Raw genomic sequence first — 24,139 nt, forward strand, 5'->3', positions numbered from 1 at the left:
CCCTTATCTCGCACATATCGGCTACGGTAACACCTGACCGGCCGTTCAGTCTCCTGGGTAAGGAGAACCCAGATGATGAGAATAAGGGCGGTACAGAGTGGCTTCTGATGGGAACTATTTCTCCATTTGCTCTTGAGCCTTACCTCGGCCGGCATTTCGCTATCGAAGCTCACTCACTGGTGTCTTTTGTGTTGCAATTGGTCTTATGATCCACCGCTTATTTTTGACCCCCAGGTGTTCTCTGTAGTGATAACACTGGGATGTGTGCCATGTCGACACTTATTTTAGTTCTGTACTTAGGCACCCAGCCTGCAAAGGCAGTGTGTGGGTGCCAAGGTACAGGGCCCCTGAGGGTGGCACAATAAGTGCTGCAGCCCTCAGGGGTCTTCTCTGGTCACCATGCCCTGGGTACCTAGGGTACCATTTACTAGGGACTGACAGGTGGCCAAAGATGCCAATTGGGTATTTTGTTTCAGCATAGTTTTTCTTTTTAGGGAAGGAACACAGGCCTTGGGTACCTGACTGGCAGGGACAAAGGGCACACTTAGTCAAAGCACATCAGCAGTTCAGAAGAAAAGTGGGGGCATACAAAGGCAAGAAAGATGGCACTTTCTCACAGTGATGATATCACCAAGTGGTTCACAGCCTTTGAGAGGGCTTGTGATATCATAAGACTAAAGAAACCTCGCTGATGTCATTGGTACCCACAGAGCTTATTGGGAAAAGGGATTACTGTATGCTGAGGCAATCCAAAGGTCCCCCTGATACCACTGCCAGTGGTGGGGGTACCGTTTGAAAGGGTACGTGTGGACATTGTGGGTCCACTTGAGCCTCCTTGAGCCTCAGGGAACACATTAATACTAGTAGTAGTGGATCATGCTATGAGGTACCCTGAAGCAATGCCCCTTAGGGTTACTACAGCTCCTGCAGTAACCAAGGCCCTCCTGGGTGTATTCACCTGGGTAGGGTTTCCTCAGGAGGTGGTTTCAGACAGAGGTACCAACTTTATGTCTGCTTATCTGAAACACATGTGGAAGGAGTGTGGGGTGCAGTACAAGTTTACTACCCCATACCACCCACAAACCAATGGTCTTGTGGAGAGGTTCATCAAGACATTGAAAGGTGTGATCATGGCGCACCCTGAAAAACTCAAAAGGAGATGGGATGTTCTGTTGCCATGCCTGCTTTTCGCTTATAGGGAAGTGCCACAGAAAGGAGTGGAGTTTCCACCCTTTGAACTTCTGTTTGGTCATCCTGTAAGGGGGCCACTTTGTCTGGTGAAAGAGGTTTGGGAGAGGCAGAGCCGGACTGGGAACCAAAACTGGCCGTGGCAAAGTGCTCAGCCGGCCCCCTCTCCCCCGCCGGGGGGGGTTGGAGGTGCCGCCAAGCTCTTTTCCGGGCCAGTTTTCGGCCGAATTTGTTACAGGGCCAATTTTGCAGCTATGCTGCAAAAACGACCCTGTAACAAAAACGGCCCCCAGCGGCCCCAAACCGGCCCGAACCCGTGCGGCGCACCGGGAGATTGCCCGGTGCCAGCTCCGGACAGTCTGGCCCTGGGGAGAGGCCTCTCCAAGAACCCAAAACAAACAAGATGGACGGAATGTTGCACAATGGCAAAACATTCACCCTCAGTCACAGATCTGGGTTTAATCCATCGTTATTTTGCTCACCAAGCCACCCCAGTTCAGACATGGCCATATGCAAATCAGTCTTGGCCCTGTGACCCAATGGATAACATTGGGCCTAACTACCTCTGCACTCGGCCGCCCCTGCGCCGCTGAGGGTGAACCAACTGTACCTACCTGACCCTGGGGGACCCCTGAGTCTAATCCCAGAACCACAACTTCACCAGTCAAGGACTCACCAGGAAACTGGTAACTCGCTTACCTGCCATTGAATAACATTGACTGGTTTGACTCGAAAAATCTTTGAAGTGTCTACTTGAAATATTCCTATAAAATCATCCGACGTCCGAAAAACTCACCTGTGATCAGGAGAGGAGCCAATACTGTAATCAAGAACAAGAAAACCTCCCCTAGAACAAAATATATGAAGAGGCAAACACTCTAATCTTTGATTCAAAACATCATCATAGTCCCACACAGAGTATTTATTTGAAAAACATATGTCTATTTATTATTATTTTCTGAAATTTTCATTTGTAAATCCAAAAGCAATAAGGACATCAATATATATACATACTCTATTTACATTTCAAAGCATATGTGAAGCATGCCCTCTCACAGCTTCATTGCAATCACCAATCACACACATCCAAACCATCAGTCATACCACTCAACAGTATATACAGAGAACACAAACAAATTACAAAAAATTGACATTCATATATATATATATACACCATTTAAAACAATCATACAAAAAAGAAGAAGCAAAGGGAAACAAAACAAAACAAAACGAGCCAGTACTCTACCTTATAACCCAGTGCTGAAACGCAAAAGTAATCCCTAGCTGGTTTACTAGTAACTTGTATTTTCTCAATAGGAGTCCATTGTCTGCTTTTCTATGAAATTTCTTCTAAGTGTCTACTTTTGAAGACTAGAAATATTCTTTAAAAATCATACGAAATACTAAAACGAAATTTCTTACCTGTTTTGAGTTGAGACCCCAGTGCTGGCCCCAGGAGACCAGTACTGGATTACAAAAGTAACGAGATCATACTGTAACTGCAACCTGAATTTTCTCCCATTGGATAACATTGCCATATTTCTGTTGAACAGTTTTTAAGTGTGAACTTTTAAAATAGCTTTTAAAATCCTGAAAAAATCACTACAATACCTAAAACGTTTTTGCTAAACTGGTTTCAGCTTAGACTCTAGGACTGAACCTAGGAGCCAGTCCTGGGATTACCAAAGTAATCTACAAAGTAATCAACTGTGTTTATATAAGGAAATCCATTGAGCTCAATGCTAAATTGTGTGTAGAATTGTGTTGCCTACTGCAACCCCCGGTACCTATTGTCTTTCCAAAGTTTATTGCCTTTCTGCAAAGTACTCATCTGAGGCCACTCATATTGAGAACAGTATATTTTTGATGCCTGTTGGTTCTAGAAATAAAATCACTATATCTTTTGATATAAAAACAATTGGCCTGGAGTTCAGTCTGAGTGTGTGAAACCTTTTGCTGACTGAGTGTGTACAACAAATGCTTTAAACGGTCCTCTGGTACTGCCTTACTGCGCGACCAAGCTACCACTTTAGAGAGTAAGGTCACACCTGGCTTTAACCTCTGTTATACCTCTGGGGTTTGTAGACTCTATACACACACTGTACCTTATTCTGGTCCAGTATATATATAGAGCCACTTTCTAACAGTAAGGTTATATTTAACTAACTTCTGCCAAACCTCTGGAGACCCTTGGACTCCATACACACTGTACCTCACTTTGATGCAGTATATTTTTGAACCAGTTTTTTACACTACCCTCTTATAAAGCCTTACTGTTCAACCACAAATCGAGAGAAGGGTGCTATCTACTTTTACCTCTGTCTACCTTCGGGGTTCCACTGGACTCTAGGCACACTATCTCACTTTGGTATAGTATATACAGAGCCAGTTTCATACACTAATCTTTTATATTAAATTATCACCTATGCCCCTTGTAAAGGCCTGAAATAAGGAATCACTCTGACCAAGTGTTCGGAAGGTTGCGGGAATTCTTGACTGTTAGGCCAACTGAAAAATACTCCTGTCGGAAGACATCTTGGGTCAGAAGTTTGAGAAGGCTATTGTAGCACCTTAGAGCACTAGGTACCAGGCAGACAAGGGGTACCAGAATGGAAGCCTGATCCAGGATGGCACTTTGGACAGTGATTTCTGTCCATGGCCACTGCAACCCAGAGCAAGCAAGCTAGTCTACAGAAATTCCAGTGCAAGGCTAACGCAGGTCAAGAGGCCAAACAAGGGCATAAAGGGAACACTGATTACAAGTACAATATAAAAGGACAAACCCTGAAGTTATGCCTGTCACTCATGGATAACTATTTAGTATTACATTGGAGGCCCAATAGTGCTAATAGGCTTCAGTTGCTCTCGGGAGACTCAATATGGTTTTCACTAGCTTACTAACAATACTTCCAGGCATTGGCTACTGCAGCTAAGTGTGACTCCATTATTTCATTATCTACCAGTTATTAGAATTTAGACTTCGGACAGCACTCCTTGGTGGCCACAATATGATCTCTTTAAAATACCCCCAGGGACAAGAAGACCATACGGACACACAGTATCTCAATAAAAAGAGGAGTACTTTGCTGACTATTGAGGAATATGAAGCACAATGAAAAATGCTACCAGCAAATATACAAGAATTTCATTTTCCAAATGTTACACTTACTTTATGTTGCAATTGAAGGTGTTCTAAGATTGGACCCTGAGTAGAAGGATTAATTGGTAAATCCCATAAACTGGCTTCACTGCCTAAAAAAAAAACACAGAATAGCAAAGCAGTGAGAGCAAATAAACGGAAAATGGGCAGATTTCGAGTTATAACAGACTGAGCAATATGAACAAGTTACTTATCTTCGGTAACGATTTATCTGTAAGAGACATAGGTTATGGATTCTTTACCATCCGGAGATTTTTTTCCTCAGTATCCCTGTGTGTTGGTAGGTGGTATCTATCAACTCCGCATCCGTCGTGGTCACCAGGATGACATCGCGGTGCCTACTTAGATGTCACCCCTGCATGCTGACGTCAGTTCTGACACGACCCTCCACACAAGAAGTGCAGAACTATGCAAGACACCAACCACTGGTGCACCACAACAAGGGCCCTGTAAGAGTCCCTGTCCCTAGAAGTCTGTGTGCAGAGCAAGGAGTATGGGTAGGGCAGTAAGAAATCTATAACGAACCTGTGTCTCTTAAAGATACATCATTACTGAAGGTAAGCAATTTGTTCATCAGAAAGAGACAGGAAGTTATAGATACCTTATCTTAGAATAGATACCCCAGCAATACTGTGAGAAGGTGGCCTGATATGCAGTGCTCACTATTCTAGTGAACACTATGTATCAGTCCAGCAACCCTTATTGATGATTGGTTGTAAGTCAACCTTATAGACCAGCTATCCTAGTAGCGTGGATACGAGTAGTCTAAGGCTAAAGACTCGAGAGGGCGTGTTAAGCCAGCTGTTATACCACACATGTACCCCTTGAATACCCAGTGAAAGGACACCACACAAGTGTTATGAAAATAAACAGTTATTTATTAAGAATCACAACAGCCCTGTACTCTTTATGAGGACAGGGTACTAAGCACAAACCAAAACTCTTGCAAAAATACTTAAGTTAGCACAGTATATACAAATGCCCGAGGGGCACGTAAAACCATATACTCAGAAAGTGGAATGCGAAATTACTAGCAGGTAAGTACAGTACTAATAGCCTTTGGAATCGCTACGACTTGACTATAGAATCGTTAGATTACTTCTAGGAGACCCAGGGGACTCGGGTGCAGAGTGTGCACTCTCACGCGTGATGCGGGACAAAGTCTATGGTAGCTAGAAATTGCAAAGTTAGTGTTCTCGGGCGAACCCGACCTGGTAGGAGGAAAACGAAAGTGGATTCTGACCCTTGGATAGTGAGGCTATGCTGGGGCACCGAAATGCCGAAGTTACCTAGCCCAGGGGCTGCAGCTGCATAGGACTCAAAAGACGTCGGGAATCCTCGTTGCCGGACCAGGAGCCTGGAAGAAAGAAGTTGCTGGCAGGCGACCAGTGAAGAAAGATCGGTGGATCCAAGCCTGGATCGATGGAAGATGACACCTGAAAGCAGAGGGGACCAAGTTCGAGACTACTAGCCAGTAGTCAGTGGGCACCAGGAGGGCACCGGATGGTAGCCACCTCGACAAGGTGAGTGGGTGACGCTGTGACCGCAGATCTCACGGACCAGGAGGCGTTGTCGGCGACCAGGATGGAGGAGCGATCTGTCCCACGATGGATGAAGCTGTCGGCGTCGCTGGACCAAGGAGTGGGCAACAAAGCCTTGGCAAATTCAAGCCCACGCGGTGGACTCAAAATGGCGTCTGGAGTGGACCAGGAGGGTCCGGGGTGCCTCTCTTAAAGAAGGAAGCAAGGGCCAGTCTGGAGCAACCAGACCAGCAGCAGTGATGTCGTCGGGCGTCGTGTAGAAGGCCACAAGCCAGCCGGCTAGTAGCCACTCAGCGCGGTGAGCACGCAAAAGCAGAAGGGCCCCACGCAGATCGTGGAGATGCTGGAGGGCTGATTTTCGGTGCTGGAGCTGCTCAGGGTTGGGGCTTCTCGGACCCCAAAGCACTCACCAGTGGAAGACTCGGTGGGCTTGTTGCAAAGAAGTCGTGCAGTCTTGGCGATCGTCGGTCCCTCGAGGTCTCGTCGCACTCACAGTTCTCAGCTTTGCTGTAGAGGTGAGTAGAGGTCAGAGGTGCCAGGGAAGCCGGGTCTCGTCGAGCTGGGTCGTCGGATTCGTGATGAAGGACTTGCAGCAGACCGCAGTGTTCTTAGGATGGTGCCCGCTTGATGCAGGGTGACTACTCCTTAGCCACAAGGGAGAATCTTGAAGAAGGAAATCTTGAAGTCCTTTCGCAGAAAGTCGTGTCTTGATTCCAAAGATGATCTAATTTGAACAGGGGGCCCACTCCCATCTTTATACTAAAAAAGGGGGCTGACCCGGTGACTAGGTCCTGCCTATGGGTGGGACTAGGAGGGGGGGGTTACACCCCTCTGCCATGCCGGAATTCCCCAGGCCAGGGGCTGGTGTGCCCCTGGAACTGGTTCAGACTCGCCTATGCGTAGTGAGCACCGGGGTGCCACTCAGCAGTCACCTTCCTGAAAAGCCCTGCCTACCCAGGATACACAAAACCATGTCTGGGACAGTGCTAGCACCGCCCCTGACTGGAAACCCTTTGTCCAGGCTCCCCTCGCTGGAAGGACTCCCAGCTGTAGGGGGTCAGACTCGTGTCTGTGGTGGCAGCATCCATTTTTTGGAGCTGAGGCTTCAGTTAACTTTAACCGGGGTTCACAGTTACATACATGTCGTGTCCCTCTAGAAGGGTGGAATGCTAACCCTGTCACCAGAATTGGCGAGGGGTTAGTATTCCAATTCGTATGACACCTTACTCGACATGTTTTGATAAAGCAATACCAAAGATAGCATTTAACCGCAAGGATTATAATGCACTTAAGAGTATATGGTATGCGATATCATGGAACAGCTAGGTTCCGCAAGCTGCAGACAGGCTCAGCTCATGCCAGAGCACCATCTCACACGATTCCAAGCACTCTGCCTTCAGGATTGTTAAGGCCTGCCATAGGAGTGACTGATAGGAATCTGTGTGTCCATTTTAGGGTTAGGTATAGGTATACTACACCTACAGCAAAGGGTGATTACACAACTTTGCCCCAGCTGTCATGCAGCCAGTTGTGTCAAATTTAGGAGGCCAGCCAGGTGTGGCATAATACATCCTTCAGCCCCTGGCAGCCCTGGGTACACCCATGCCCTGAGTTACAGGGTCTGATAGGGTGGCCCAGTACCAATTGGAAATGTACCTAAGGTACATGGAATCCATTTTACAGAGAGAGCAGTAGGCCTGGGGTCCTGATTGGCAGGGCCCCAGGTCGACTATGTCAAAAACCAGTTAAAACACAGGGCAAAAAGTTGGGGGCAACCATAGTCTTCCGTGGTTCCTCACGGGGTCTCTTCGGATCCTCCCGGGGTTTCGGTTTCGGGGTCCCCTTGGGAGGAGCAGGCAGGGACGGCAGTGAAGTGGACCTCGGCGGAGGAACCTTCGGCTGCGGGGTGGGCCCATGCGGAGGGACCGGAGGTGGAGAAGGATCCCCCGAAGGCAGTGGTGGTTTGGGCGGAGGGTCCTCCCTAGGTACGGGTGGAGGAGTAGGAGTCCTGGGCCGAGATGGAGTGTACACTTCCGAGTACACCGAGCCCGGTGACCCTTTAGGGGACGGGTGCGGAGAGCCATCCCCATCCGCAGGCGACCGCTTCCTCTTGCGTCCACTGGAAGCAGCGTGACTCCTGGGACTAGAGCCCCCTCTGTGTCGTTTTGGAGAGGGTGACCTACTCCTCGACGCTGACCGCTGTCTGCTGGACGCAGAACGACGCTTCTCCCGCGTCGAATGGCGCTTCCTGGACTCCGGCGTCGAACGTCGTCCCCTCGACGTCGACCCTCTCATCCTCGGCGTCGAACGTCGACTCCTCGACGTCGATCTCCTCTTCCGCGACCTCTCACGTCGCCCTCTCGACGTCGGGCGGTCCGCCCTCGACGTCGACCGCCGCCGTCTCGATGTTCCCGACGTCGAGGAGCCCCTCGACGTCGATCGGCGGTGTCGCCTCGACGGCGATCGACGATGTCGCCTCGACGACGACCGTCGGTGCCGCTTCGACGGCGAGCGTCGATACACGTCCCTGCGCCTTCGGTATGAAGACCTAGACGTCGACGGCGGCTTCGACGTCGGCTTCTCCTTCGTCGTCGAGCCGTCACGCCGTCTCGACCCGGAGCCCCGGGGAGAAGGGGAGCACGCCGTCGTCATCCCTCTCGACGTCGTCGAAGTCCTCGACGTCGACGGAGAATGGGATCGTTTGCTGGACTTCCTGCCCCCGGGGAGCCCCCCAGGGGCCTCAGCAGAGGGATCCCTCCCAGGCTGCCCAGACCCACCTGCAGCTCGTAGACGCCTATCCTCCAGGCCAGCCAGCCTGATCTTCAATCTGTCCCTGAGGGTCCGAGCAGAAAGCTGCTGGCAGATAACACACTCCTCAGGGCCATGATCTTCTGGAAGGCACACGATGCAGACATCATGGGGGTCGCTTTTGGCCTTCTTCCTCTCACATGCTGGGCACTTAACAAAAAGGCCAGGCATTTCGGAGCCCCAAAACGCCTAAAAAACAGCACAAAAGGGAGAAGAGAACACCAAGCAGTAACTGCAACACTTTTAAAAGTCAAAAGTGCAAAAACAATTTCAATAAACCCTTGAAAAAGGGAGAGCTCAATGCCAGGGTCCTGTAAGCAGGAGCCGGAAAAAAGAACTGAAAGTAAGTTGGACCTGCTATGCATTCTGGGATACTGGGAGAAGTCTGGAAAGTTCTCTTAAAGGCACAGTATCCTATTTAAGCCACATAATGGCAGCCTATGGGGCTTGTCTGTCCCTACCTTCCTCTGTATCATTCCTGAGGCTTTGTCTGGGGGAGGCAGGTTTCTCTATGGTAGAAACTAGCAGGCTGTTCTGTTTGTGGTGTTGTTTTTGGTGGAATTTCTAGTTGAAGTACTGGACAGTGTAGCCTGTGGATATAGGCTGCATTATTTGTCTTTAAATTCTCTCTTAAGTGTTTTTGCAGTTTCTGCATTATTTTGACAACTTAAGAGATTATTTTTGATTGCCGGGGTCCACGCACATGGGCGGGACTATTCACTAGATTATGACTATACACAGAGATCCCCTACTACAGAACCGTCCCCTACTCCTGTGACAGAAGATGCTCCCGAAGGGGAAGTCTGAGTGGAGGTTTAATAGCTATGCTCAGGAGTTCTGGGTACCAGACTCTCAATGCCCAGTCCAGAGCCACAAGAATAACTTGTGCCTGGGCACGCTTGATCTTCAGCACTCTGGGTAGAAGTGCTACAGGCGGAAAGGCATACAGGAGGCCGCAGTTCTAGTTGTGACAAAAAGCACCACAGAGCGAGTGCCGCCTTGGAAATTCCAATGCGCACAATTGTGGACATTGCGTGTTCTCTTCGGTGGCGAACAGATCTAACCAAGGCTCTCCCCACCGCTCAAAGGGACCATCCACCACCTCAGAATTAAGATCCCATTTGTGATCTACCAGGCACCATTAGCTGAACTTGTCCGTCCTGGCATTCAGAGAACCTGCCAGGTGTTGACCCACCATGGTCATGCAATGATGTTCCAGAGGCAAAGAGCCTCCTGACATAGGGTTCAAGACCCCACCCCGCCCTGTTTGTTGCAGTACCACAAGGCGGTGGTGTTGTCCTTGAATACATGCACCAACTTCCCTTTGAGAGAGGGAAGGAATGCTGTCAGTGCCAGGCGTAACCCTGGAGCTTCAGCACGTTGACCTGGAGCCCTTACTCCACCGGAGACCAGACGCTTCTGATCTCCGCCTCTCCCAAATGGCACCTCATCCCAGGAGTAACGCATCTGTCACTACTGTAAGGTTTGGTTTGGGAAGGGTGAGGGATCTGCCTCTGCCCACCACTGCAGTTGTGCAGTACTGTAGAAAGCGGACCCTGTATAGAATATACCAAAGTGAGGTATACTGTGCGCAGAGTCCAGTGGAACCCCAAAGGTAGGCAGCAGGTAAAAGTATATAGCAAATGTATAAGATAACTTTATTTCGGTCAAAGACCATAAAAGTGCAAATAAAATACATACAAAGAACAGTAAATAAGACAACAAAAATATACAATTCAAAATGAAGATAAAAAGTTAATTATACAGATAGTTATCAGTTGACGGTCTTGATAAAATAGTTTTCTTATCGAAAGAAAAAAAGAGAAAAGGTTAAGCCAGATAAACTTCCAATGACTCTAAACAAAGCTTTTCCTCGGCGCCACATACTATGTAAGAAGCGGGAGACAGCAAAAACAATAGGTGATGTGTCATACATCAAGACTCTACACGCCTGTATATTTTGCCTAAAGCCCAACTTTCTGCATAGCGGAATTAGCCAGCCTTTTCTTATTGTACCATATGCTGGGCAGAAGACCATGACATGTGCAACATCTTCTCGATTATAATTACATGCTGGGCAGGTTTCATTATCTGTTTTAGCCCATTTTGCAGTAAATGCTCTTATTGGTAGGCAGCCGTGCCTCAGTTGGGTATATAATTTCCTTACTCTCTATTTGTGGAAGTGTTGTCGAGCAGTAAGGCTTTATCAGAGGACAGCGTTAAGCATTTGTTGTACACACTCAGTCAGTACAAAAAGAGGGGTGGTCCGAGTTGGTTAAATATACTTTTCAATTATTTCATGTTAATACACATCAACAATCACCACAATTGTATTTCACTGTGGGTAAGCTTAGCGCAATAAGAGTAAAGTATGCAGTATTCAAAGATAAATTGTATTTATTCCATGTAGAGGTGTATTCATTATACTTGTTACTGCATATAATTACTTAGAAACCATCAACATATTATCAATGTAATTGTGAAATCCGACATTGGTACATCATTGGTACATCACATTCAAATAAAAACCCCTTTACAATCAAGGTAATATAAGTGTTCCCAAAGCACATCACACATAGGTAAGATTGATTCGTTCTTTTGATCCTAGGGCGTGTAGGGTTTGGCGTAGTCTACGTTTCGACCCAGAGTACGTTAAAGGGTTAGTCTTGCCTCATGTTGGGGTCTTCATCAGGACATAGAGGAGAGCCTGGAAAACATGGCATTACCTAATATTAGTTGACTATGTGGTGAAATGACACTTTAATACAAGCTAAATGCAGGGGTTACCTACATCGAAAATGACGGACGGCGAATCTTGCGTCGCGGCTTGAGCGTGCTCCTTTGCGTTTCTGAAATAAAGTACAATGGGGGGAGGTTTCAGCGGGAATGCTAACGGCTGATTAGTCAACTGACAAGGGAGATGCCATTGCACGGAAAATTACTGCGATTTGACTTCTTTAGAATGGAGAAGGGGTATCGTTAATTCTTCATATGGTAGGCTTCTCTGTACACCGCGCACCTTTCTGGAGGGGTTAAGAGAAAAATCGAGGTCAGGATTACTGATTTAAAATTATTGTTTAGCACGTTAAATGGTCCAGTGTTAGAGACCTTAAAAGATCGAACTTAAAACAGCAGTGAGGCACGGCAAATACTGAAGCAGGATTGCAGGGCAGCATGTAATGTGGTGAACATCTTATCATGTCCGCCTTTATATTACTTGTGCTTACTGGAGATTAACTAGGAAAAGTTCCATGGGAAGCTTAGTTAGAAACGACTTGATACGGGGCTATCTCATACCTTGTGCAGCGCGGGGCTGCAGTAGTCAGCGCACTTCGCTTCCTCCGAGGTTGTGGGGATGCTCGCGGTGACGTCTAACGAGAGCGCAGGGGTATTGCTACGCAAAAATTTCCGGACGCCTGGGGATATTCTAAGGTAAGGAATCTTCCAGATTAACAAATCTTTTCCATTTAGCTGCATAGCACGCTCGTGTGGTTGGTTTTCTTGCCTCCCTAATGATATTCATGCAATCTGGGGGCAAGTTAAGATATCCAAACTCTAAAACCTCAGGAGCCAGATCGCTAGGTTAATTTGGTTGGGATCTGGGTGTCTGATTTCTCCATGGTTCTGAGTTAGAAGATGAGGCGCAAGGTGTAGTCTTTAATGGGGAACTACTGAGAGTTCTAGGAATGTTGTGTACCAAGGTTGTCTCGCCCATGTGGGAGCAACTAGGATCAGTGTGAGGGAGTGTTGCCGCAGTTTGCGTGCCACCAGCGGGATCAGTGGTGCTGGGGGAAAAGCGTACGCAAATCTGCCTGATCAGTTCATCCATATCACATTGCCCTGTGACAATGGATGTGGGAACCTGGCGGCAAAGTATTGGCATTTGGAGTTTTCTTTTGTGGCGAAAAGGTCTATTTCTGGGTGACCCCACTCCTCGAAGAATGGTTGCAGGACTTGGAGGTGAATCTCCCATTCGTGTAATTGCTGGCTGTGCCTGCTGAGCAGGTCGGCAACTTGGTTGTCCTTCCCTGGGATGTGTTCTGCTAGGAGAAAAATGTCTTTTGGAATCGCCTACTTCCATATGCTCTGTGCCAGATAGGACAGCTGTGGAGAGTGCGTTCCTCCCTGTTTCTGGATATGGTACATTGCGGTCATGTTGTCCATCCGGATCAACACCGTCTTGCTGTACAAGTAGTTTTGAAATGCTTTTAGGGCTAGGAATATCGCTAGAAACTCTAGTTGGTTGATATGCAGCCTTTTCTGCTGGTTTGTCCAGAGCCCGAGTACCGTGTATTGAAGGAGATGGGCTCCCCAGCCTGTCAGGGATGCGTCCGCTGTGAGTACTAGTTGTGGAACCGGCTCTTGGAACAGTCGCCCCTTGGAAAGGTTTTGTGTGTTCCTCCACTGTAGAGAGTTGTGAGTGCGACTGTCTACCAAAACTAGTTCTTTTAGTTGTCCTTGAGCCTGGTTCCACAACCGTGCTAGGCATTCCTGTAATGGGCGCATTTGTAGTCTGGCATGGGGGACAATGAATATGCAGGAGGCCATCATGCCTATGAGCTGCATGAAGACTTGAGCTGGGAGAGAGTGTTGTGGCTGGAATTTTCGAATGAGCGTCTGCATAGTGGCTATCCTTGCTGGGTTTGGATACGCCCTTGCCACTGAGGTGTTTATGGTGGCTCCCAGGTACTGCTGTATGTGGGATGGTTGCAGATGTGATTTTGTGTAGTTGATTGAGAATCCCAAGCTGTGTAACAGCTGGATTGTTTGAGACGTGTGTTGTGCGCATTGTTGGTACGATTTTGCTTGTATAAGCCAATCGTCCAGGTAAGGGTACACATGGACGTGCTGCCTTCTAAGATGTGCTGCCACGGTCGCTAAGCATTTTGTAAACACTCTTGGAGCCGTGGTAACCCCGAAGGGCAAACCTTGAATTGGTAGTGTTGACCTTCTATTGTGAACCTGAGGTATTTTCTGTGGGCTGGATGGATGGGTATGTGGAAATACGCATCTTTGAGGTCTAGTGTTGCTAGGAAATCCCCCTATTGTAGCAACGGGAGCACTTTCTTTAATGTGATCATATGAAAGTGCTCCGACAGTATGTATTGATTTAGGGGTCTGAGGTCCAATATTGGCCTGAGAGAGCCGTCCTTTTTGGGAATAAGGAAATATAGGGAGTACACTCCCTTCCCTTGCTGTTGGAAAGGGACTTGCTCTATGGCCCCCCTTTTCTAGCATGCAGTTCACCTCTTGTTGTAATAGGGTGATGTGTTCTCTGGACATTAGACAATGTCTTGGTGGTATGTTTGGTGGTGTAGAAGTCAGTTCTAGGCAGTAGCCAGACTGGATAATTTCTCTCACCCACCTGTCTGTGGTAATTGTGTTCCAGACGGGTAGGAACTGTTGTAGTCTGCCTCCGACCGGTGTTATGTGGTCTGAGGTAGTGTGATAGAGTCACTGTTTTGAGGCAGTGGAGGCTCTGGTGTTATTGCCTACACGTCCTCTTCCCTTGGTATTGTTATCTCTGTAGCCTCCTCTGGTGGTGATCTTCGCAAAGGAACTTTGTGCGTTACCTTTATACGAGGCCGGTGTTTGTGAGGTATGCACTCTTGTGTTTGCCCTATATGAGGAGCGACGAAAGGAGCCCCTTTGCTGCTGAAATTGCAATGCCCCCATAGATTTTGCTGTCTGTGTCCTTTTTCATTTTATCCAAAATGGTATCGACAGCAGGGTCAAACAGAAAGTCCTGGTTAACAGGCTGGTTAAGGATAGTGGACTGTACTTCATTTTTAAAACCAGAAATACGCAGCCATGCATGTCTGCGGAGTAGAACGCTAGTGTTGATTGACCTAGCTGCAGTGTCTACTGCGTCAAGTGCACATTTGATGGAGGCGTTTGTTATGAATTTTCCCACCTGTATGAGATCTTGGGCTTGTGCTTTGAAAGGCTCAGGCAGGTGTTGCATTAGGGTCTCTAGCTGGTCGTAATGTGCCCTGTCGTACCGAGCCAGTAGAGCTTGTGTATTAGCTATCCTCCACGAGTTTGAGGCCTGTGCCGCTACTCTTTTCCCTGATGCCTCTAGTATCTTTGACTCTTTGTCATCGGGGGAGGTGCTTCCCCGGTTGTTTGGGAGTTGGCCCTTTTAAGTCCGTTGGCCACTACCAGTGAATCAAGTGGTAACTGCCCTTTGATGTAAGTATGGTCTGTAGGGGCCGCCCTATACTTTTTCTCTATTCTGGGGTTCATTACTCGTGCCCTGGCTGTGTCCTTAAATATGTCAGGTGCATGGTTCAGAACTCCCTTTAACATGGGAAGTGTTTTGACACTTTTTTCAGAAGTAGGGAAGGTGTCAAACAAGAAGTCTTTAACGGGGTCATTATGCATATCCTCGTTGTGGAACTGTTTAGCCCTATCTATGAGCTGATTAAAATCTACTGTGTCGTCAGTAGGAGACTGTTTAGTAGGACATGTCAGGGATGGGATGGGTGTTATAGGGGTCAGTTGGCTCTTCCCATGGTTCCTGAGGGTCAGTGTTCTGTGGGAAGTCATATTCAGGCTGTGGCTCATCCCCTGTGTTACCCTTGTCGTCCCTGTTATGAGAGGGAGAGTAAGGAATATAAGGATTGAAAGGAGTAGTAGGTATAATAAGTTGAAAAGGAATGAAGGGTCTAGAAGGAGAAGTCCCAAAGTCCTTTTTTCTTCATTGGAATGGGGGACTGAGGTTCAAAGTCCAAAGGCCTCTTATTCCCATGCAGGATGGTAACTTTACCAGTCTGGATAAATAAAATGTTTTGCTTGGTCGTCTGAGGGATCTGGGTGGAAGAGTTCTTCCTCAACAGTCCTGGGTTGAACCTTAGGCTTTGGTGTGTATACTACTTTAGGCTTAGGAACCGGCTTTTTCGGCTCAGGGCCTTTTTTCGGGTCGACTGTCTTTCGGGTCGACGCGTTTTGTGCTCCGTAGGTTTTTTCGGGGAAGTGGTATCTCCCGAGACGATGTTTTTGTTGGTATCGACTGGGGTTTTTAGTTTTTTCGGCTGAGCATCTTTCCCGGAGTCGATTGTCCCTTTTGGATCGACTGGCTTCTTCGGATCCGGTGTTTTTGGTCCGAGAGGATGTTCCGGCTTGGACGCGTCCTTCGGTACGGCGCCTTTTGTTGGGTCAACGTTTTTCGGTGCTGAAGGCTTGTTTGGGTTGGCGACTTTCTTTGGTTCGGCGCCCTTGGGTTGTGTGGCCTTGTTCGGTTCGACGGCGTGTTTCGGCTCGACAGTTTTGGTCTGTGCGGCCTTCTTGGGGTCGACAGTCTTTTTCGGCTTAACACTCTTTGGCTGTACGGCCGCTTTCGGATCGACGCCCTTCGGGTGGGCGACCTTCTTTGGCTCTGGAACCTTCGGGACGATGTTACAAGGCCCTGGGGTTTCAGAAGGTTTCGGAGCCGAGCCAGATGGCGAGGCAATCAAAACTTTATGATCTTGGCTAAGGCCTTTTGGCGGTGCCTTGACCGGAGCCGTTGTTATTGGGGTAGATGGTGTCGGGGCAGGGTACTCCCGATTTGATCCGGCGGGATCTCATCATCGGAGTCCAAATAGTCCTCTACGGTAACGATCTCTAGGTCCGATTCCGGCGCCTTTTGTAGTTTCTGGTCGTCATCGAAGATGTTGTCCGGGTCTGGTGCCTGTCGCTGCATTTCTTGCCTGGCTGCACGTCAGTTCGGAATAGTTTTCTTGGATCGAAACTGCACAGGCTGGACAGCTTTCCTCTTTATGGTCTGGGGAAAGGCACTTCTTGCATACTGAGTGCTCATCAGTATGTGGGAACTTGGCGTGGCATTGCGGGCACCTTTTAAATGGGCTTCATTCCATCGACGGTCGGCTCACGTGGCGTCGAAAAGGCCCAACGGCCCGCGTCGCCGACCGCTTGGAGATGGAAGGTTGGATCGAGTAAAGAGGTACCGATCGAGAACAATACTGTCGAACCGAAGGCCTTTTGGCCTTTAGAAAAGTTTTGTTTTCGCTTCCGAAGTTGGAGTATAGGAGTTTGCATCCGAACCTAATGGCGGAAAAAAACAGAGGATGGAGAGGATGCCCATGCGCACTGTAGTCCAGGGGAGGAGTCACCTATCTCGTGATACTTCGAAAACTCTTCCAGGACAACAAGTGCAATCATCCGGACCAAACACTAGGCGGCGATCTATGCACAAGATATGATTTTAGCAGCCCACATGCCTCGAACATAAGGTTTTGCTCTATTTAACTGATATTACTCCCATTCTAAAATCTTTATATTTAAGCCTTTTCTTGGGGTCTCCTGGCAGTTGCGGATTGCGGAGCAGCAGTTGTCAGATGCTGTCATGACCTTAACCCTAGATATTGGTTCGCAGAACAGGGAGGATGGGTGGGGCGGTAAGGAATCTAATACCAACTACTGCCGAAGGCAAGTAACTTGTGCATCTGAAAGAAACAGGTTAGATTTAGATTCCTTACCTTAAAATAGATACCCCAGAAATACCAACCCCGGTGGTGGGTCTGCAAACCAATAATCACACAAGAAAGTCCGGGAGGACGGAACAGCCAAAGAAGCCATCCCTCCGGATTTGGCTGTCTAGGCAGTAGTGTCTTGCGAACGTGTGCTGAGAGGCCCACGTAGCTGCCTGACCGATGTCCTGCAAGGGGACTCCCCAGCCCAGGGCAGTAGTAGCCGCTGTGGCCCGAGTGGAATGGGCCCTCAGCCCAACAGGAGGTTCCTTTTTAGCTAAAGATTAGCATGCCTTGCTACACAACACAACCCGAGAGATAGTCCGTTTGTGCACCGCCCGTCCCTTCTTAGCGCCCACGTAACCAACTAAGAGTTGGTCGTCCACCCGGAACTGGCGTGTGCGATCCAGATAGTATGAGAGCGCACGTTTTGGGTCCAGACGGTGGAGCCGCTCTTCCTCTTTAGAGGGATGCGGAGGCGGAAAGAAGGTGGGCAAAGTGATGGACTGCCCAATGTGGAAGGCTGTTACTACCTTGGGCAGGAAAGAGGGTCTTGTCCGCAACACCACCTTGTCCAGATGGACAGAAAGGAAAGGAGGCAAGGAGAAAAGAGCCTGGAGCTCACTCACTCTCCTGGCAGAGGTGATGGCAACCAGGAAAGGAGTCTTCAAGGTAAGAAGACAGAGGACAGTTATGAAGCGGCTCAAAAGGAGCGCACATCAAATAAATAAGATCCAGGTTCAAGTCCCGCTGGGGCATCACGAAAGGAACAGGGGGGGAACATATGAGTGATGCCCTTCAAGAACCTATTTACAATCGGGTACTTGAACAAAGAAGGCTGATCAGGTAGCCTTAAGAAGGCGGAAAGGGCAGAAAGGTAGCCCTTGATAGTTCCCAGAGCAGAGCCCTGCTGGGCAAGAGAAAAGAAGAAGAGGAGAACCTCAGAAGGGGGGACAGAGTGGATCCACAGCCTTTGATGTGCACCATGCCACAAATCTGTTCCACCTGCAGGCTTATACAGACTTTGTGGATGGACGCCTGGCTGCCACTCTCACATTACAAACTTCAGGAGGCAAGTCAAATGGTCTCAACTGTCGCCGCTCAATCTCCAAGCATGGAGGTGGAGACTGGACAGGTTTGGGTGGAGGACCGTCCCCTGCTGCTGCTACAGAAAGTCCTCCTGAAGAGGCAGACGAATCGGGGCATCGACAGACATGCTGAGTAACTCGGGATACCAATATCTTCGTGCCCAGTCCGGAGCCACAAGGATAACTTAGGCCCGGTTGCGTCTGATCTTCAGCACTCTGGGCAGAAGTGGAATAGGCAGAAGTGGTATAGGCAGAAAGGCATAAAACAGACCGCAGCTCCACTCGCGATGAAAAGCGTCTCCGAGCGAGTGCCGCCTTGGAAATTCCAATGCGCAAAATTGATGACATTGCGTGTTCTCTTCTGTGGCGAATAGATCTAACCAAGGCTCTCCTCACTGCTGAAAGAGGCCTTGCGCCACGTCAGAGTTCAGACGCCATGTGTGATCCATCATGCACCGACGGCGGAGTTCGTCCGCCATGGCGTTCAGGGAACCTGCCAGGTGTTGAACCACCAGGTTCACGCCCTGATGTTCCAGCCACTGCCAGAGGCGCAGAGCCTCCTGGCATAGGGTCCACGACCCCACCCCGCCCTGTTTGTTGCAGTACCACATGGCGGTGGTGTTGTCTGTGAACACCTGCACTACACTCCTCCGGTCAGAGGGGGGGGGGGGGGGGGGGGGGGGGGGGGGAATGCCTTCAGTGCAAGCCGGATCGCCCGCAGCTCCAGAAGGTTGATGTGGAGCCGGGACTCCACCGGAGACCAGAGGCCTCTGATCTCCGCCTCTCCCATGTGGCCCAGCCCTGGAGGGACGCAGTCACAACTACGTGCTCCGGTTGGGGTAGGGAGAGGGATCTGCCACTGACCCAGTCGCGGTCCTTGAGCCACCACTGCAACTGTCTTGCAGTGCCCTCCGAGATCAAGACATGGTCGGACAGGTTGCCCCGATACTGGGCCCAAAAACTTCAGGTCCCACTGCAGAGCCCGCATCCGCCACCTGGCGTGATGCACCAGAAGGATGCAGGAGGCCATCAGCCTCAGAAGCCGCAGCGTCAACCTGACCGAGACTCTGAATAACGGCTGAAAGATCGGAATCAGAGCCTGAATATCCCGAACCCGCTGTTCGGGAGGATAAACCCGAAACTGCGCAGAGTCTAGAACTGCTCCGATGAAGAGGAACTTCTGAGAGGGACACAGGTGTGACTTCGGCACATTGATGGAGTACCCCAGCAGGTGTAGGAGGTCGGCCGCAGTCTGGAGGTGGCTGACTACTGTCTGGGGCGAGGCGGCCTTCAACAACCAGTCGTCGAGGTAGGGAAAGACTGAAACCCCTAACCTGCACAGATGAGCTGCGACCACCGCCATCACTTTCGTGAACACCCGTGGGGCGCTGGTAAGGCCTAAGGAGACCACGGAAAACAGAAAGTGCTTGTGGCCTACCGTGAACTGCAGGTAACGCTGTTTGGGCTGGCAGGACGGGGATATGAAAATAAGCGTCCTGCAGGACTAACGCTAACATCCAGTCTCCCGGGTCCAGGGCAGCTAAGAGCTGAGCCAGTGTCATCATCTTGACCTTCTCCTTCCGGAGGAAGACGTTGACGTTCCGCAGGTCCAAGATAGGGTGTAGGACCCCTTTGCCCTTCCTGGGTACCAGAAAGTAGTGGGAGTAACAACCACACCCTACTTCTGGCCCAGGAACGCACTCGATGGCCCCCTTAGCCAAGAGGGCCGTAACTTCCTCTTGTGTAAGTTTCAAGTGATCCCCCGACACGCGGTGGTACTGCGGTGGCATGGCTGGAGGGGACGCCTCGAAGGGGAGGGAGTAGCCCCTTGGGACGATTGGCAGCACCCACCTGTCCGATTTGACAGTGCGCCGGTGGAGATGGCAAACCCTGCCCCCCACTGGCGTCACATGGGCCTGAAAGCTCGGACTTGGAGGGTTTTGAGGCGGATGCTGCAGGGGTAGGTGTTGACTGGCCTCGCCGTTGTCCCCGACCGCCGCCACAGCGCTTTCCACGTCCGCCACCGCGCTGGATGGTAGTCTGCAGCCCGTGGCTGGCAGGATGTGTGGGGGCGCCCCTTCCTTGGCCACGAAAGGAGCGAAAGGCAGCCGTTTGCTGGCGCGGGCCAAGAGGCCCAAGGACTTGGCCGTAGCCCGGGAGTCCTTAAAGCGCTCAAGCGCACTGTCTGCCTTGTCGCCAGAGAGGCGACGGCCATCAAGTGGCATGCCCATAAGGGTGTTTTGGACATCAGCCGAAAAGTTGACGGACCTCAACCAGGCGTGGCGACGAATCGCCACCGTCGTTGCCATTGCTCTGCCCAGTGAGTCCGTAGTATCCAGCCCACACCGGATGGAATACCGTGCCAAATCTCGACCCTCCGCAAGAGCTTAGGCGAGTTTAGTCCAGGCCTCCTCCGGACATTGTGGCAGCACGTCAGCGACTGTGTCCCACAGAGAGTGGGTGTAACGGCCCAAGAGGTACGCAGTGTTGTGAGAAGTTGGCCTGATATATGATGCTCACTAGTTCTAGTGATCACCTTGTATCAGTCCAAACAACCCTTATGGTGATTGGTTGTAAGTCAACCTTATAGACCAGCTATCCTAATGGTAGCATGGACAAAGCAGTCTTAGGCTAAACTCTTGGCATGTGAAGCCAGCTTTTTTACCACATATAACGCCTTGAATACCAAATGAAAGGACACCACACAGGTAGTTATGAAAATAAACAAGATATTTATTAACTAACATACACCTCAACTCTTTATGAGATCAGAGGGCTAAGCACATTACAAGACTCTTAAGAAAAATACGTTAAGTTGCACGAGTTACAATGTTGACCTAGGGGCGCAACAAACCATATACTAAGTAAATGGTATAAGGAAGTCGATTAAGGAAATGGAGCTGTCCAGAGGCTGTAGGATCGCTGGGACTACACTATCCTAACTTTAGGTAGGTAATAGGAGGCCCAGGGAACGCGCGTGCAGAGTGTGAACTCACACGCGAGATGCGTAACAACGTCTATGGACAGGACAGTTCAAGTAAAAGGTGAGTACGGACAATGCTAACTAGTTAGGACTAATACGACTGTGGAACTGGACACTAGGAGAGTCAATCTACCCTTGAGCACCGAAATGCTCTGGTTACCTCACCCACGGGCTGCGGGTGCATAGGTGCGAAGTTGTGTCGGGTTTCTGTATTGAAGTCTATGGAGCCTGAAAGAAAAGATGCTGCAGGCGACCAGGAGGAAGATGTCCGGTGCGCCCCAAGGGTGGATCGAGGAAGAAGAGGACCTGAAAGCAGAGGGGACAATGTTCACAGTCACTAGCCAGTGATTGGAGTGGAACTAGGAAGGAACCAGAGGATGTCGTCGCGATCAGGTGGAGAGTGGACGCTTGACTCTGCAGCCACATGGACCAGGTGGTGTCTTCGATGACCAGGATGGAGGCACGAGCTGTCCCATGCAGGCTCTCGCTGTCGGCGGTGTCAGATCCGGATTTGGAGTCTACAGGCCTTGGCAAAGGCAACCCACGCGGTGAGTGGAAAAGACGTCTGGTGCGGACCAGGAGGGTCCAGGATGCCTCTCTTATGGAAGGAAGCAAGGGCCAGTCTGGAGCAACCAGACCAGCAGTGATGATGTCGTGGATCGTCGTCTAGGAGGCCACTAGCCAGCCGGCAAGTGACCAGACAACGCGTCGAGCAGCAAACAAGCAGAAGGGCCCCACGTAGATCTCGTGGATGCTGGAGGGCTGGTCTTCGGTGCAGGAGCTGCTCGGGGCTGGGGCTTCTTAGTCCACAAAGCACTTCATCGAGGTTACCTCAGAAGTCGTGCTGGAAGCGAAGTGCAGTTTCTCCAAGATGGCCGGTCACACGTGTCTCGTCGCACCCACGGATCTCAGCTGTGCTGCAGATGTAGGTAGAGGTCGGAGAGGTCTGGGAATCTGGGTCTCGTCGGGCTCTGAAGTCTGGATCCTCGAGGGAAGACAACAAAGTGAAGCCGCTGGACGCGAATGGTGCCTGCTTGTGCAGGGTGGACACTCCTTGCCCAAAAGGGAGATTTCTTCAGTCTTCTGTGTGGAAAGTCGAAGTCCAGAGTTTCTTCTTGTAGAGTTTCAGTTCAGGATTAATCTGATTTGGAATGGGACCAGCTCCTACCTTTATCCTGCTAAAGGGGGCTGTACTATCACTAGGTCCCTCCTATGGGTGAGACCAGGAAGGGGGGTGGTTACACCCCTATCCTTTGTCCGGTGGCGTGCCAGAGCTGGGGCTTGAGTGCCCCAGCAACTGGTTTGAACCGGTGTATGCACAGGGCACCTTGTGTGCCCCAGGCATGTCTCATTCCTTTCAGCCCGGTCCTACCTAATACACAAAATCCTGTCTGGGGTGGTGCAAGCACCTCCCAAGGCAGGAAACCCTTTGTCCAAGCCTCCCTCGCTGGAAGGACTCCCAGCAGCAGGAGGTCATACTTGTGTCTGCGGTGGCAGCATCCATTTTGTGATGCTGAGGCTCGAGTTAACGTTAACCGGGGTTCACAGTTAGGTACATGTCGTGTCCCTCTAGAAGGGTGGAATGCTACCCCCGTCGACAGAATTGGCGAGGGGGTAGTATTCCAATTCGTATGACACCTTACTCGACATGTTTTGATAATACTATGCCAAAGTTAGCAATAAACGCGAGGTTATAATGCACTTAAGAGTATATGGTATAACGCCATCATGGAAACAGCTAAAGGACTTGGTTCCGAAAGCTGTAGACAGGCTCAGCTCATGTCAGAGCACTATCTCAAATAATTCCAAGCACTATGCCTCCAGGATTGTTAAGGCCTGCCATAGGAGTGACTTATAGGAGTATATGTGTCCATTTTAGGTTTAGATAATAATAATACTGATTCTTGTAAAGCGCGAACAGCTACCTCGCGAGGAGGTGTCCCGGCGCTGAAAAGAAACCGCAGCAGCAGAGAGGGATGCAGGGAGAGGTACTAGGCTTTCTGTCCAAAGAGCCAAGTCTTTATAGGTATACTATATCTAAAGCAAAGGCTGATTACACCACCTTGCCCCAGCTGATTGATCAGCCAGTTGTGTCAGATTTGGATGGCCAGCCAGGGGTGGCATAATACATGCTGCAGTCCCTGGTAGGCCCTGAGTGCACCTATGCCCTAGGTACCTAAGGTACACTGTACAGGTACTGATAAGGTGACCCAGTATCCAGTTAGATATGTACCTAAGGTACATGGAATCCGTTTTACAGAGAGAGCAGTGGGCCTGGGGTCCTGAATAGCAGGGTCCCAGGTCAACTAAGTCGAAAAATCAGCTAAACACCAGGCAAAAAGTTGGGGGCAACCATAGTCAGATATCCATCATCACAACAAGGAAGGGGATTGAGGCTTTAAGTGCCGCACCACAAGTCAGGTTCCCAACAGTTACTCAAAGCGAGGGTGCGAATGGTCTGGGATACAACCCCCTAGAACCCAATTTAGAACAAATAAATTTGTTCCATATATCTATTTTCACAAGTTGACCTCGCACACCAAAAGGCTGTATAACAAACACAATGTTAGTGTTCAATCAACATTCATTTTATAACCAAGGTAAAGTCAAACTGTTCTCCCAAGGAATTAGTACAAGTCAATTTTTCTTCGTTTTGTTCTCTTTATTTGTTGAAACACTCGCAGATAAAAAATAGCCAACGCGTTTCGTCCGAAACCGGACTTCTTCAGGGCTTTGCGCAGTGTGTTCCTATATTAATGGTCTCATCCGTCCTGGCCGGTGTACAAATAGTGAGATTTATAGTTAAAATGTTGGCAGATTTAGTTAGACATCCTTTCATTTATGGATCCAGTAAGAATTAGCAAGAGATCAAAAGGTAAATGCCTTAAATTCGGCGAGTA

General features: G+C 49.5%; 1 protein-coding gene across 2 annotated transcripts in view; it reads right to left on the reverse strand.

Annotated features, from left to right (window-relative positions):
• The window catches only part of GIGYF1 (GRB10 interacting GYF protein 1), a 1,483,862-nt gene that overhangs the window by 424,390 nt on the left and 1,035,333 nt on the right, over positions 1–24,139 (reverse strand). For both annotated transcript variants that reach the window (XM_086946110.1, XM_086946109.1), the window contains one exon: positions 4,358–4,440. In XM_086946110.1, coding sequence (XP_086802236.1) covers positions 4,358–4,440 — 83 coding nt within the window. The remainder of the gene's footprint in view (positions 1–4,357; positions 4,441–24,139) is intronic.

Source organism: Lissotriton vulgaris, chromosome 12, assembly GCF_964263255.1.
Source record: "Lissotriton vulgaris chromosome 12, aLisVul1.2, whole genome shotgun sequence".
NCBI lineage: Eukaryota > Metazoa > Chordata > Amphibia > Caudata > Salamandridae > Lissotriton > Lissotriton vulgaris.